The following is a 14,883-nucleotide window of genomic DNA, read 5'->3' on the forward strand; positions in this document are numbered from 1 at the left end:
TGAAAAAATCTATATAATAATCACTAACACAACATACAATGCCACTGGATGTTTATCTGCAGATAAAAACAAAACAATTTTGTTCTGTTAAAATGACACACCCCCGTGGAGTAGAATAGGCTTTTCCTCATTTTAAATTCATCTGGGCTGCAGTAAGTACGGTAGAGGAGACCTGACACCACCGAGTCCATTTTCCATTTATTCACAAGATTTATTAGAATAGTACATGACAACAGTATCCACAAATGTATGTTTAAAATTTATTAAATGATAATCATATCCATATAGTTGTTGTAAAACTAACATATTTGATATTTTATATTGTTTCATCCCCCGTCCTTTCGAAAAATGGAACAGCCGGGGCTCTCTCCCCCCTTCATTCAAGCTTTGGTGGTTATGTTTAATGTTTATGTAGTTCAAACTGTTCGCTAGAGAGCTACGGGTGTGGGATCAGTGAAAGCAACCAAGTTTACTTTCTGTAATAACAATAAACGCGAGGCAAGCCTTTGTAAAATTTGCACCAAGGTCAGCCCTTGCTAGATTACCCCCTTCCTTTTAAATTAAGTAATGAGGAGAGATAAAACTATTTCCCAAAATAATTGCTTACAGCAAGAAGAAATCCATGGATACAGGCGACGGAAGGAGGGGAACAGCGAAAAGTGTTCGACCCTGCAGGAGAATTGTGCAGAACGCTAGAATGAAAAGGGAATTGGGCAAAGTTTTAAGGTCGCTGACTGGGGGCAACACGGAGGTCAGTGAAGTCCCCGTGGAGGAGGACTGTTACCGCGTGGAATTTTTCAATAGCGAAAAACTGGAGCGAAAGGTCATGGCACCACGCTACAGCTTGCTGCGGGAGGTTGGAAGGGGCAGCTATGGCGTGGTGTACGAAGCTATTGCGCGAAGAACGGGTGCGACTGTGGCAGTAAAGAAGCTTCGCTGCGACGCTCCCGAAAATGTCGAGCTCGCTTTGGCTGAGTTCTGGGCGCTGGCGAGTTTAGAGAAACGACACGAGAATGTGGTGCAGCTGGAGGAATGTGTGTTACAAAGGAACGGCATGGCCCAGAAAATGAGCCACGGGAACAAGCGATCCAAGCAATACTTGCATCTGGTGGAGACTTCGCTTAAAGGTAACTGTTAATCGCGTCTGGCGTAGAGTAGTAGCTGACATCACCTATTATTTAAGTGAATGGTTGTGAATAACAACTTCAGCCAGCAAGCGAAATGTGGAGAAGTTTCGTTCATGGTCCAGAAATTCTTAAAACCATCACGTAACGGTTAATTTATTGCAAGAAGTTTGGTAGTTGCGATTGATACAAATTCTGAACAGTAGTTAGAAAGTTGCAACCACTGTTGTAGTTGTTTTGTTATACACTGGCTGGCAGTAACAAGAAATCTCGGAAGTGTTGACTGTGAGTCGTCACTGTTTTGTAACGTGACCGAGTGTTAAGCTGTATTGCTCAGAGCTTTTCCTTAAACTCATGTAATGATTGCCTGTCAGCGAAAAAGCCCATGTGATTGCATTATCATAGTTTCTTGCTGTCAAAAGGTGAATTTTACCAATGTTTTGAACGTATGCAGAGATAAACGCATCGAATGGGAAGCCAATGAGCTGCCAGCTTGCTACCACATTGTGCTGAGAGCAGTGGGTACATCATGTCCTAGCGATGTCGATAGCCTCTTTCTCATCCATTGTTCAAGCTTACTGAAGAGTCTCGCGTTTGATTTTAAACTGGATCTATATTTTGGGTCAATGATGCATCATTGGCAATGCTGAGAAGAAAAATGTATACTTTTTAACTGAAAGTAAATTGGTTCGATATGAAATTACAAGAACACTTCAGGACACATTAGCGCCTTTAAGTTATGCAATTATGATGTTATGCTGATTTTTGGATGTTATTGCGTGGAATGTGTTTGATTTTTTTTTTTTTTTAACATTGAGTGGAACAGGTTTTAAGCACAACGCTGGTAGCCGTACGCTGGGATCGCTGGCCTTCTTTTTTTCTAAGTTGGTTATGTAAGTGTTACCATTTAGGTCTGGGCAGTACATTCGTCAACAGATGAAATGGGCTACTCAAGCTGCGGTGTGCAGAGGCAGTGTCCTGCAAGGCAAGACACATTCTCATGTGAAGAATCCCATTTTATTGCTGTATTATGTAATTATACTATTGGGGTTTTAAGGTAATTTTAAGGTAATTTTCCCATTTGATTATGTTTTCATATTGCATATGTTAAACCACTGTTTTGATGACCGCACAGTGTAAGCCCATCTCACTCAAACGGAAAGTTTCTGTTGCGTAAGTCGACCTCCAGAGAAGTGACGTTTCATGGCAGGAATGGTTAATAGGAGTGACGTGTTGATTAACTGTTCGGATCATATTTTTGTTGTATGATTGGGTGATGGGGTGGTGTAGTAATTGCAGAACTGGACTTGTAACTAGAGGGTTGCAGGTCGAAATCACATTTGGAGCACTAATGCTGTGCCTTTACACCACTGAACGTAAATTGCTCCAGAAGACATATGCACTGTATATAAATGTAACGATCATGAATGGATAAAACATCAAACGCGATCTAAGTTGCTCAGGATGAGGGTGTCTACCAATCAAATAATGTGTTTACCTTGTTTTGGCAACATTGGGACATTCATGGTTTTAGGTGTGTTTTGAATATTTGTTTAAAACATTGATCAGGAGAACAGTGTTGTAGGGCAAAATTTCTCAAACATTTTGTCAGCTAGAACTTTAAATTCAACTTCAGTCTTGAATCGGGGGTGGTCCCTTCCAGTATGCATTATGCACTACTCATTTCCCTCTACAAGCAAAGTGCTGGTGTGCAAAAACCCAACACACAGTTATGAAGACATCATGGAAGTGATTAGGTCTTTATGACATCACATTAGAAAAGCAGATGTAGTGAGATGTTCACAGTGTTTAAGTCAGTGTATGTTTTTCTGCAGCTGTGCTATAAGGGTCAGGTGCATAGGGAGGGGGTTGTCCTGACATCTTGGTGCCAGGGTCTTGCAGTGTTGTATATCTGAAAAAAACCTGCATTGCTGAGGACCTCCATGGTGCAGAATGGGAATTGCCAAAGACCCAAAATAAGCTGCCACAAAGAGTATGACCATGCCCTCTCATCTGAAGTCAGAAGGTTAATATACTTTCTTCTCATTTAAACTGCATTAGTTCACTTCTGCCCAACACATGTCAGAGTCAGTAAGCCATAATACTTTTTGGTGGAGTGCAGACAGGTCACCTGACCTTGTTCACAGCCCATTGGACACAGGTCTCGAAGCAGTCTGCCAAGATCTGTGTCCGCTTCACTCGGTTTCACTCTGCGTTAATACTACAGATTCCTATCTGTGTTAACAGTGGTTAGCTCGCTGCAAGTTTACTTTTGAAACTTGTCGGATAAGGGCCTCGCTTCCTATCCGTGCTGCTCTGCGCTACCTTGCTGTGTCAGGATGTGCTGTGACAAGGTTTGCAATGGAGCGTGTAGCGTGATGCTGGGCCTCAGCCCAAAGCAAACTGTGAACAGTGTAAGGCAGGCCAATGAAATCCAGCGTAAGAGCTCTTCAGTTTGATTTTTCAACAGAAGTGAAGGATTATACAAGCATGTGTCAAAAACTTATCACTTATCCTGTAGCCTGTTTGCACAAGGAATTATTACTCTTGTTTTTTTCTTTGTTTGTTTTGTGTTTGCTTTAGTTGAATGTTCAAACCTGGGTAGTCCTAGCTTCTCATTGTGTGAGGCTCGTTCAAATGGGTCTGTGTGCGTAATTACCCAAAGATCATACTGGTGCTTCACTGGGTGCAAATGTGTTGCTTTGTGAGACTGCATCTCTGCTTTTATTGTAGCTTTCCCAGAGTGTTTTGGGCAAATTTGGAAGTTGGGGAGAAGTTGCTGATGAAGGATTTTGAAAATGGCAGGATGCTGTAAAGCATTCTTATAATAGCTATGGCACTACAGTCGAGACACTGAAACACAATATATCTCAAGTGTCAAGTAACTTAACTTCTACATCATGTTTGCAGTGCCAAGTGACATGAGAACACACAGTAGTATGCATCATACAAGATCATCTCTAAAACCATGCAGCAGGGATGTTGTAAGGTGTGTTCTGTCACAGTGCCACAGTCAATCATTGAACTCCTTCCATCTCCCTCTCGCCTCCCCTCCTGCAGGCGAGCGAGTGTTGGGGTACCCCGAGGAGCCCTGCTACCTGTGGTTTGTGATGGAGTTCTGCGAGGGTGGGGACCTCAACCAGTTCATCCTGTCTCGTCGGCCCGACCCCCGGACCAACAAGAGCTTCATGCTGCAGCTGACCAGCGCCGTGGCATTCCTGCACAAGAACAACATCGTCCACCGCGACCTGAAGCCGGACAACATCCTGATCTCAGAGAAATCGGGCGTGCCCGTGCTGAAGGTGGCCGACTTCGGCCTGAGCAAGGTGTGCGCGGGACTGGGCGGTGTGGGCAAGGAGGGCGAGGACAAGAACAGGTGTGTCAATGTCAATAAGTTCTGGCTGTCGTCAGCCTGCGGCTCGGACTTCTACATGGCGCCGGAGGTGTGGGAAGGCCACTACACGGCGAAAGCGGACATCTTCGCCCTGGGCATCATCATATGGGCCATGCTGGAGCGGATCACCTTCATCGACGCCGAGTCCAAGCGGGAGCTGCTGGGCACCTACATCAGGCAGGGCACGGAGATTGTGCCCGTCGGCGAGGCCCTGCTGGAGAACCCCAAGATGGTGCTCCACATCCCACAGAAGCGCAGAAGCTCCATGTCGGATGGCATCCGCAAGCTGCTCCAGGACATGCTCGCCGTCAACCCTCAGGACCGGCCGGACGCCTTCGAGCTGGAGATCAGGATGGACCAGGTCACCTGCGCCGCCTGACCCAGCAGAGAGGACGGAGGAACTTTTCGTTTTTAAGGTACGACCATCGCTGGTACTCGCACTCAGCCACATTCTCAGACTGTTTCACTGTAACTCACTCCCTTCCTCTTGCTTTTTTGCTTGTGCTTTCTGAAGTACTTTGTCAACTTTGTTCAACTCCTTCTTGGTCCGTTTTTGCTCTCGACTGGAAAAACCGATCACAGATTACGACAAAGAATGAGTAAAAAGTTTGCTTCTGCTGAGTTAGCTAAGCCATCAGCCCTGGGTGGTGGGTAAAAGGGTCACTTACTCTATTAATGGGATTAGACAGGGTTTCATTAACACCCACTAAAAATGGTATAAGTTATTTTTCCGTCAGATTTACTTTAATCTGAAGTCATTCTGTTCTCGTCAACGAAGGATTTGCCTGCACGAGAACAAATTAAGGTCAGGGACTAAAGCGGTCTGTAGAGCTGACGCAGTCAGATGGTAGGGGGGAAACATACTGTTCTAACTCCGAGCTCTCGGAATTCTGTGGGCAGGCCTAGATAATTCTTGTTGTGCGTTTGCTTCTCTCCAGTTGTTTAAATTTTTGCAAATATCCCATCTTCCCCCCCCCTCCTCGTCTGTTTTAATCAAAAACACAAGTCCGCCTCAGGGGCAGAGTGTACCCAGAGCTCTTCCCACCGTCAGCCCAGACCCCGCCCCCCTGGCATGTGCCGCTGCTTTTCCTCTCTAAACACTCTCGCACTGCCCCGAGAGGTTCTCTGTGTGCCACCGATCAGATCAGTTATAATCGTCATTGGGCTTCATCTGCCCTCCGAACTAAACCGTCCCACAAAAAAGTTCCTTCCACAGGTGCGTTGGCGTGCACCCAGAGAATGAATTTCATGTCCACAATTTAATTATTTTCTGTCAGATGTCATGGCCCGGCGGCACGGGGCGAGCCGTTGCTAACCACATGCGCTGAGTGCCACCTCTGCAGACACGCTAGCACGCCAGCCTCCATGCATTCCTAGGCAGCGGCCATATCTGCAGTCTTACTGGCTGTTTATACCGCCCGTTTTAGACAAGAACAAGGAAGTCTTTTACATACAGGATCATTACTGCTTTAAGCAATTTTACTGCAACGTGTTGGCAGGCCCGTATTGCAGAGCGGGTTTAGGAGAGGGAAGTTCAGCCGCTCGGAATGAATTTGCGGCAGGCTTGTGGCTGACGTGTAGCTCGCACACATTCTGAGAACACACTCGTTGTCTGCTTGTTATCTGACTGTGTGCTCCAGTTTGGCAGTCTTTATCTTCCACAGGGAGACACCCTTTGCTTGTTGCTTAGATTCTGTTTGTTGCTCAGGGGAAGATGTCAGGTGTCACTGTGCACTGCTTTTCAGCCAGGGTCACTACGCTGCACAATGTGTTTAGATTCAGGTTATAACCAGGTTGGGGAGGTGACGATAAGGGCTTGTCAGTGGAAAAAGGTCAGAGACCTATTTGTTTCTATGAAAATGATCCCTGTTGGCTGTGGTAGGGTTTAAATGCTTTCCTTAAAACCGCACCTCGTGCATATGAAAGAATAACTGCCACACACAACAGTGGAATGGCATGATGTTTGAAAGTGAATGTGTTTGTCAGCAATGTGCAAATAGATGTCGCTCACATCAATCCAAGTAAGTGTTTATCCTCAAACACACAATGCAGGTGCTGAGTCCAAAAAAATGCATTTTAAAATGTTGTGTGTCCAAAATCACCAACCAGTGGTTTTGGAAAGTGGTACATATTCCCTAAAGTATAATTGGGTCACACTGAATTTCAGTAAGTATCAAGATTATGTCATAATTATATTAATGTTTGGCCCATATTTTTAAAATATAACAATCCGTTGAGACAGGCAAGATTTCAGCGGGGCAGTTTTACTGGTGCCATGATGTTTTTAATGGGCTAAAAAAAAAAGATGAATGCATATGTTGGTCAGAGCTTCACCTCTTGCACTGAAAATGCCCGGCCCCCTGGTCTGACGCATGAAATGCCTGACGAGACAAAGCTGACTGCAGTGCTGCTGCAAGGTGGCCTCATTCTCTGCTCCAAGAGGATGCTGGGATAGCAGTTATGTAACCAGCCCCCCAGCCCGCAGGGAAAATCAATCATCTGTCAAAGAGCAGGGGCTTAGAATGGGTCAAATGGGCGTGGAGGCAGCTCCTGCAGAAGGAACGTGGCTGTTATGGGCTGTGCCTCCCTTTGTCTACCCCCCCCCACCACTCTTTACAGGCAGGAATGCGGAGGTATGCCAGATTTTGATGTATATTTAATACAAATCCTTTCAGCAGCCTCGAATTAGCGAGGTGGGTCAGGGGATGGGGTGGGGGGGGGGTTTGGTAGGCGGGCTTAGCGTGAAAGTGAGATCATCGTCCAGCTCTTAAGAAGGCTGAGGCTGCCCCGCCCCCCTGGGCATCGCTCTGCAGCGCACACAGACACATCAGCCCGTGTGCTGCTAAGCGCCTGCACCTCATAAGAAAGAGGGAGTGGCCACCCCCCACCCTCCCTCTCCTCTGCCGCACGGCTGGCAGACAATGCAGGCAGCTCCTGTAGTTCTCATTCAGAACATTTTGTCCTTTCCTGAGACTTGTGGTGTATAGACGCTCCACACTGTTGCCACCGCACAGGAATCGCTGGTTCTGTCTCAGACGAGTGGTACGATGAAAGGAAGCGTTCTGTTCCTAGAATTTCAGTAGCATATCTATTTTGTGGACCATAGGTTAAATGGATGATAATAAAGGAAATTCAATTGAAGAAAAAAATATTATTTTTGAGTGGAAATGGATTTTCTTTTTTTTGAAGAGCTTTTTGCACATCAAGTAGCATTACCCAAACCAAGGCATGTTCTGCGATGTTCTACGTATTTTTTCTTTCATAACTCAAGTGAAGCTCTTTCTGTGGGTCGTGCCTTAAGACACAGACGCATCCTCTCTCCTATTGTTTAATTGCTTGTGGTGTATGGATGCATGTACATAGTCCAGGAAAACTGGACCTGAAGCTTTTTTTTTAACCTGTTCTTAAACATTAAGGATATGTGTGGGTTTTAATTTGGGCATACCGATCCACAGGTTATGTTGGCAAGGGAGGGTTTAATGGCAAAATGTAGACCTTGGCAAGAGCCTCAGTGCAGATCCACTGCTGGTGAAAAAATGCAACCGCTGCATTTGCTAGAGAAGGCTAGCAGAGTGGCCTCTACCATGAGTCCCAGTGGAAGCTGGCTTGTTTGGATAGTGGTAGAATGTATGGTACGGTATGTTCTCTATGTGTTCTGTGGGCGTGCCGGCGAATGTGGACAGGAGGCTTGTTATCAGGGAAGCAGAGGGGAAGGGGCACCCATGTGGGGAGTGGGATCACAACCAGTTGCCCTTTAGTTCAAACAAACCCACCATGGGGATCACATAAGGACTGTCCACAGGGGGCGCTCTGAGTGGCAGGGTTTTGGATGCATTGACTGAAACTCTGCATTAGAGCCCTGTCTGCAACAGGGTTGTCTTTAAGTGCGTGCCGAGGCGTATGCCAAGATCTAAATGATATACCATCAGCAAAAAATACTACACTACAAGCCGAGTTTCTGAAAATTTTCTGGAAGAAAGGCTAGACCATGAGGAGCAGAGTTATAACCAACGACCCAACAAACCTATTGTTTGTCACTGCTAATGAAACTGAGACGAATGACGATTAATATGTAATCACAACCAGTACACGTGTGTTTCCAATTTAAAAACATGTATTTATAATTTTGCCACAGATTTAATTGGGCCTCTGCTCTACCGCTTGAGCTTTGTCAATAATTTGGCATCACAAATTGAAGGCACTGTTACAATATACACTAGGGTCCAAAATTATTGGGACACCTGGGAATTTTGTGGTTAAGTGTGGATGTGTCCATGTAGCTATTGGTTTTATCACTCGAACCTAATTTATGGTGTGGTGAAAATCGTTACATGTTTTGGCAACTATTAGCATTTTCAAAACGTCTCTTTATGTGGTTGGCACACAATTGCCTGATGACTACCCTTATTTCCAACATTTTCATAATATGTATGACATTAATTTTGCCAAACAAACTGGCAATTCTGTGACATTAACTTAATTTTAAAAGGTACCTACATACTTATTGAGTGCAGACAAGTGAAGAAAAATGACCATTACTTCAATTAGGCCTGACTGAACCTAAGAACCTGCCCCCTAATTGAACACTCGTACTGAAGCCTATATAAACCTAACAAGTTTGGAACATGGTCACAGAAGATGAAGCTGAAATTGACAATGTCTGATATGCAGCAAAAATATTGTGGGTTTTCAGAAAAAAAAGTGAGTGTCCCAATAACTTTGGACCCCTGTGTGTGTGTGTATATATATATAATTTTTACTTAGTTTTATTTAGTTTACCACCAAACTTGTGTTCATAATGGAAAAATGGAAATCTCTGTTTTAATTTGTGGCTTAAGGGACAGAGCACATTGTGTTTGGGTTGTAGAGAACATTGGGTCCTTATTAATTATATAAATTATTTAATATACTGCTTGAAACATCACTTGAAACTCTTCTGTGAGTCAGACCTCTACTATGTGTGTGTCTGTATTGAACATGTCTCTAGCTTTGTACCTCATAGCAGCAGTAGCATTAGCAACATATTACATAATCATTCCCCCCTTAACACTGTGTGAGTTCTTCCTGTGCTAACTCCTTCTAGGAGATGTCTTCACTCACTCTGAAGCAAGAAAGTTAAACATTAGTGAACCTTTGCAAGTTTCTTGGCCTTTCCACCATGAATATTGATAGGAAATCCTAGATTATTATTATTATTTGTCAGTAAGCAGTCAAATGCTGATCAGTGATCTTACAGCCAATTACCCAAGTCATCAGACCCTCAGTCTCACTCAGAGTGTGATACCGTGACAGGCTGTTTCCCGTTGGCTGCTGTGGGTTGTGTGGTATGGGGCTTGCGTGAGACGTGCATCGCTGCTGGTGCAGAAAGTGCGTGACACGTTCCCTCAGCCCCGAGCGCCGCAGGCTACATCACGAACAGGGCACAGTGCGCACCATCTATTGCTCAACGCCTCCCTCTCAGAATGGAGAAGCAGTGCCAGTTTCCAAAAGCGAATTTAGGCTCCTCACTGTCACTTTTCCTCAGCACAAGCGGCAGTGGTGTTTTGAAAGCCTAAAGCCCCAATCTGGCTACACTGGTCGATCATTTCAGCGCGTGCAGTTTCTGCTAAGGGCTGGATGTTTGATTCATAATGAAAATGCCGTTCATAGATCTACTGCTGTGCATTTACAAGGCCTTACACATTGAAACATTTGCCATTCATAAGCAGAGATGAGTTCTGGAAACGTTGGCAAAGCTATGTATTGCATGTTTGCTCGTTTCCAAGTTTCTAGGGGGAGAGAGGTCAATTCATTTGAAACAGCATACATTCTTAAAGTTTGGCACTTTCAGTAGTCCGAGTTAGCAAATAGTCAAGAAATTATTTTAAGCAGTTCTTGAAATGGGGTTCATTTAGATAATCATCATTTGCTGTTTTGATCCCTTTCTGGCACAGATGCTGTCGTGTAGCAGAGCGCCTCATTGCATGCGCTTGTTTTCTTTCTGTACACAGCGGTCAACTGTTCCGAGGTTTAATGGTTTTCAGCGTTGCAGCACGCCAAGCCAGATTTAACCAGTTTGGGTTTGGGAGTGGAGTGTTCCTCCACTACTTTTAATTGCCATTCTAAGAGGGTTCTTTTTTCTGTGTTAAACACTTGGTGAATGCCCAAAACTTTTACTTTATAATTTCCCAGTAGGGCAGTGATACTGCATAATTACAACGGACACGCTGTACTGAGAGAACAGTTTATGTTACTGGCAGCCAAGTACACTAATGGCACACTTAGACCACTTTCAAAGAAGGTAATAACGTGAAGGTTTATGGGGGAAGCATCTTTCTGGATTTAAGAGCTGCAATTATGAGGTTTTATTGATTCGGTCTTGGCAAGCCTGCAAAGTTTGATTTTGTTGCGTCAGGGTGCATTAAAGGCTGATGGTGGCACATGACCCTACCCGTGTGCACACACCCATTTATTTTATTTACAAATCTTTATCTTATCAGAGAACAAATGTGCCAAGGTGGTGTTTGATTGCACCCTATTGTCCTCCTCAGCACCGATTTGGTACAAATTAAAGCAAAAGTGCGAGCCAAAATCTGCCAAGGGGTTGGTTTTCACGGCCACAAAATTTCCGCCCTCATAAAAATCGGGCACTCTTTCGTGAATTGGACGGAGTGGTGGTAAAACTCGATGTTCACTGCATTGAGAGCCCCCCCCCTGCTGCCACCACCCTCCTGAAACCCCAGCCTATACTGGTTTATTCACGAGCAGGCCCCTGCTGAGAGTGTTATGTAACCGAGAGGGCGGTCTGGAAGAGGCACAATAAGGCTCAGTTTGCCACTGTTGGTGTAACCTTCGCCTCTATTTCTACTGCATAAACGTAGACTCCCCCTATGGCTTTTCCCCAATTTTTCCCCCTTCAGAGCCTTTTTTTGCCAGCATGCCTCCATTTGCCACATTTTCTGTCCAGATGTACAGTTAAGTGCTTTAAAACATTTCAGAAGGTAGCCTTCCCTTCAGATTAGCTTGTCACAGGCATATCTTAAGGGTTTAATGGGGGGGTCACAAGGTTCGCTTTTGACATGACAAATGTTGTCATGAAGGGATAATGTTTTGAGGCGTGGGTTCAGGTTTCAGGCATTCTGAAACAGGCTTGCACTGAGGTTTTCTCCGAATACCACAAGCACCCACAACGGTGCACACTGATCCACCAGAGGTCTTCCAACAGATTTTTTTTGGGGGGGGGGGGGGGGGGTTCAAGGGGTCGGGCAACCAGGCGCAACCTCTGCTGTAACTGTTTGGTGGCAACCTCTGCTTCCTCATCTTCATGACACATGACAGCAGCCTGTTGAAGATCCTCTGAGAGTACACTCTTAATATACTGAGACCGGTGCAGTCAGTTGCCTGGCCTGTAAAATGTGTTTGTTGCGCAAGGTAGAAAATTGATAAGTGATATTCGGTTACCTTTACATCATTGGGAAAACGAAGGACAAAGTGGACCATAAATAGTTTTACAGATAAACACTCGAGGCCAAGGTGTCAGCTTTTTGAAACCAGTTAGATGTCAGGAGAAAAATGCCTGCAATTAGAAGTTTGGCTATGCTCTAGCTGTAAATGCTGCGAGTGTGGTTGTGGTTTAGCCTGTTCAGCTGACCTCAGATCAGTCACTGTAGAGAAGAGGGGACTGCAGAAGTCCATTTGCCTCGTGCCACATGAGAGCAGATCTGCTTGCTGTGTCAGAAGCCTTTCAGCACGACACTTCAGCCTGACCCATTTGAGCTTACACCGTGCGCTTTGTGGTTACACAACTAAGAGGGAAAAAAACATGACCCCACATCTTGCCTTCCCTGCAGGGCATGGTCTGTTTTCAAAAGAGAACTGATGCATGCTTTAAATAGATTTAAGATTAAAACGAAACGCGGAGAGCTGGAAACACATCACAATAAGTCCCGGGGTGGGCGTGGTGGACATGAGCATGCAAAGTCTGCCAAATGGCTGGCGCATCCCAACTGTCAGCGAGAGCGCTGTGATCCCTTTTCCCCCTGCCCAAATCAGCTGAACTTAGGTCCCCGTTTGAGGTCATCACCTCCTCTTGTGATACAGGTTTGTAATGTTTTCTTAGTAGATTAGCTTTGTTAGCGTAGAATGTGTTTCAGCATAATTTGAGCTTGAAATCTCACGTTTTATGGAAGCAAAAATGATTTGAAAAAGAACCGTAGGGAAGACATGTACTCGGGCCATATTACTTATTATTATAACCCACACAAAGTCAGCGATCCTGACAAGCCCACATCCAACGACAACTTTGTTTATGGTTTCAAATATCACAGAGCCACACTATGTATTAAATCCCTCCACAGCCAATGACAAGCAACATACCAGCTCAGTGAAGAAAAGGGTTTGAAGCAGAGCTGGTTCTGACCAGACACTTAAGCCCTTGGTTCCACTTTTCTGCCTGCATCAGCAGAGCGGGGGTGTCAGTCAGCACAGACTGAGAGGTTAGCCATGCATACACATACATCAGGTTTGTAAACACGCGCTCATGGAAATGACATTATGTAACAGAGCAGGCTGACATTTAAGGATGTTCTGTCAGCTATTTTCAGGGATTCCACATGGAGTGCAGCATTAGCGACCACCATGCTGAAAGGCAGATGGAGTGCCGTGCAGTTTTCCCAGCAAAGCTCTTAGTCAGGGGTGTGTAATAAGGCATGAAAGGTACTAATTATTTAATTACAATACCGGTTTGCATGGCTGTTAAACCTACATTCTGACTTCAGTCCCACCACCCTCCAGAGGTCACCCGCCTCAGTATTGCCTTCGTCAAAACTGCACCAGCAGGTTTCTTTCAGCCAATGTGAAAGGCCCTTTTGTTTTAGTTTTATTGCATCCTTTGAGGAGAGATTTTCACTTTGACGTTTCTCTTTCACTAAATTGATTTTCTGTGCTAATGCTGTTAGTTTCAGAGCAGGGAAGGATTAGAGGGTGCTTTGCCGTCACCAGATCCCTGCGACGCCATACCAACTTTTCTTATTACTCTGACACTTAACGGCTTGCTTTCACATAGCACCCCAGGTGATATAATCACTGATTTCTCACATGGCATCCATTAAGGCTCAAGGGGGCTGACATGGCCTTGTTTACATTGCGTTGTGCATTGACGTTAATCTTGTTTCTTTCCCTGATACTTATCTAACATTTTCATTTTTGTTCTTTTCTCTTTCTCGACCTTTCTGCAGGTTTGTTTACCTCTAAAGCCCGGGATCCCACGTCTTTTTTGAGGTGTAAGAAGGGACTCTGTTCTTCGAACTGTGAAGTTTCCACCATGATAGCTATAATGTGAAGAAAGTGAGAAACAAAGGAGACAAGCGACTCAAACGTGCTCATTTTCAGGACAAATCGAAAGGGGATGCTATGCAATACATTGGCTGAGACAGTCAGGTTTCTTTTCTTTTTTGTTTTAGAAATCTACAAATATTCATTAGAAATCTTACAGCAGCTGCTTGTTTACAGTGTAACCAGTGCCCACACAGGGGAACTGGCATGGTTTTCAAAAGCCTAAGAACCATTGTCAAAGATGACGACCTAGTCTGTGAATGACATTTCTCTCATTTTGGTTTTATTTTTGTTCTTTCTCGATTTTTTTTGTTATTGAGCCCATTATTATTTTCCCTGTTTCTTCTTTTTCCCAACAACATCCTCTAACATTGCTCACGGATGAGTCTCATGAGACATGAGCAGTCATGCCATATATCAGGACATGCTCCCTGCCCCACCCCAAGCCCACTACAGCCAACCAGTTCCTTCACATGAGCATGACACCAAAATGATCTTTGCCTGCTTCCTGTGATCATCTCAACAGCCGAAGTTGAGGAGTCTCTCTGTATGCTTCACTGTTCCAAGAAAAGGAAAATGATGATGATGATGAATGAGGAAGAGGGTAAAGATATGAACATGAAGCCTGATACAGTGCTCCATGTTTCTCCTCAATCTGAATTGGTCCCCAGGTGGCATGGTTCCTTTGTATTCACACTGCCCCCTCTCCCCCTAAAATGTGTATTGTTGTAACACGTATATAGACCTTTTTTTAACCTCTGTGCCTTAATTATTTCACTTCATTGGCTGAAGATGTATCAGTTTAAGAGATTCAGCTGAATTCAATTCCAAACTGTGACACCTCTAATTTTTTGATTTTACATGCAGTATATTTTACCCCTTGGCATATTTTAATCTTGTATATAAATATTGGTGCCATTTTAATTTTTATTTTTTATTTTTGGTTTTTATTTTTTCTTCTTAAAGCAGTTAGAGATTAAAATAAAAATGAGAGGTTGATGCACAATCTAGATGATCCTAAAAACCTTTAAAATAACCAAATGTTCTTTTATA

At 44.4% G+C, this 14,883-nt stretch overlaps 1 protein-coding gene across 1 annotated transcript; it reads left to right on the forward strand.

Annotated features, from left to right (window-relative positions):
• The first annotated feature begins 432 nt into the window (after positions 1-432).
• LOC118780925 (serine/threonine-protein kinase 35-like) lies at positions 433-14,661 on the forward strand. Its single transcript, XM_036533701.1, has 3 exons — positions 433-1,127; positions 4,185-4,934; positions 13,734-14,661. The coding sequence occupies exons 1-2, from the start codon at positions 623-625 to the stop codon at positions 4,895-4,897; spliced, it is 1,218 nt and encodes a 405-aa protein (XP_036389594.1). The 5' UTR covers positions 433-622; the 3' UTR covers positions 4,898-4,934; positions 13,734-14,661.
• The last annotated feature ends 222 nt before the right edge of the window (positions 14,662-14,883 follow it).

Source organism: Megalops cyprinoides, chromosome 7 (assembly GCF_013368585.1).
Source record: "Megalops cyprinoides isolate fMegCyp1 chromosome 7, fMegCyp1.pri, whole genome shotgun sequence".
Classification (NCBI taxonomy): Eukaryota; Metazoa; Chordata; class Actinopteri; order Elopiformes; family Megalopidae; genus Megalops; species Megalops cyprinoides.

What these genes read in the sequence shown, in the direction of transcription:
- LOC118780925 (XM_036533701.1), top strand. Translation starts at nt 623, where the DNA reads ATGGATACAGGCGACGGAAGGAGGGGAACAGCGAAAAGTGTTCGACCC. An exon ending in GGTGGAGACTTCGCTTAAAG is followed by an intron (nt 1,128 to 4,184) that starts GTAACTGTTAAT and finishes CCCCTCCTGCAG; the next exon opens with GCGAGCGAGTGTTGGGGTAC.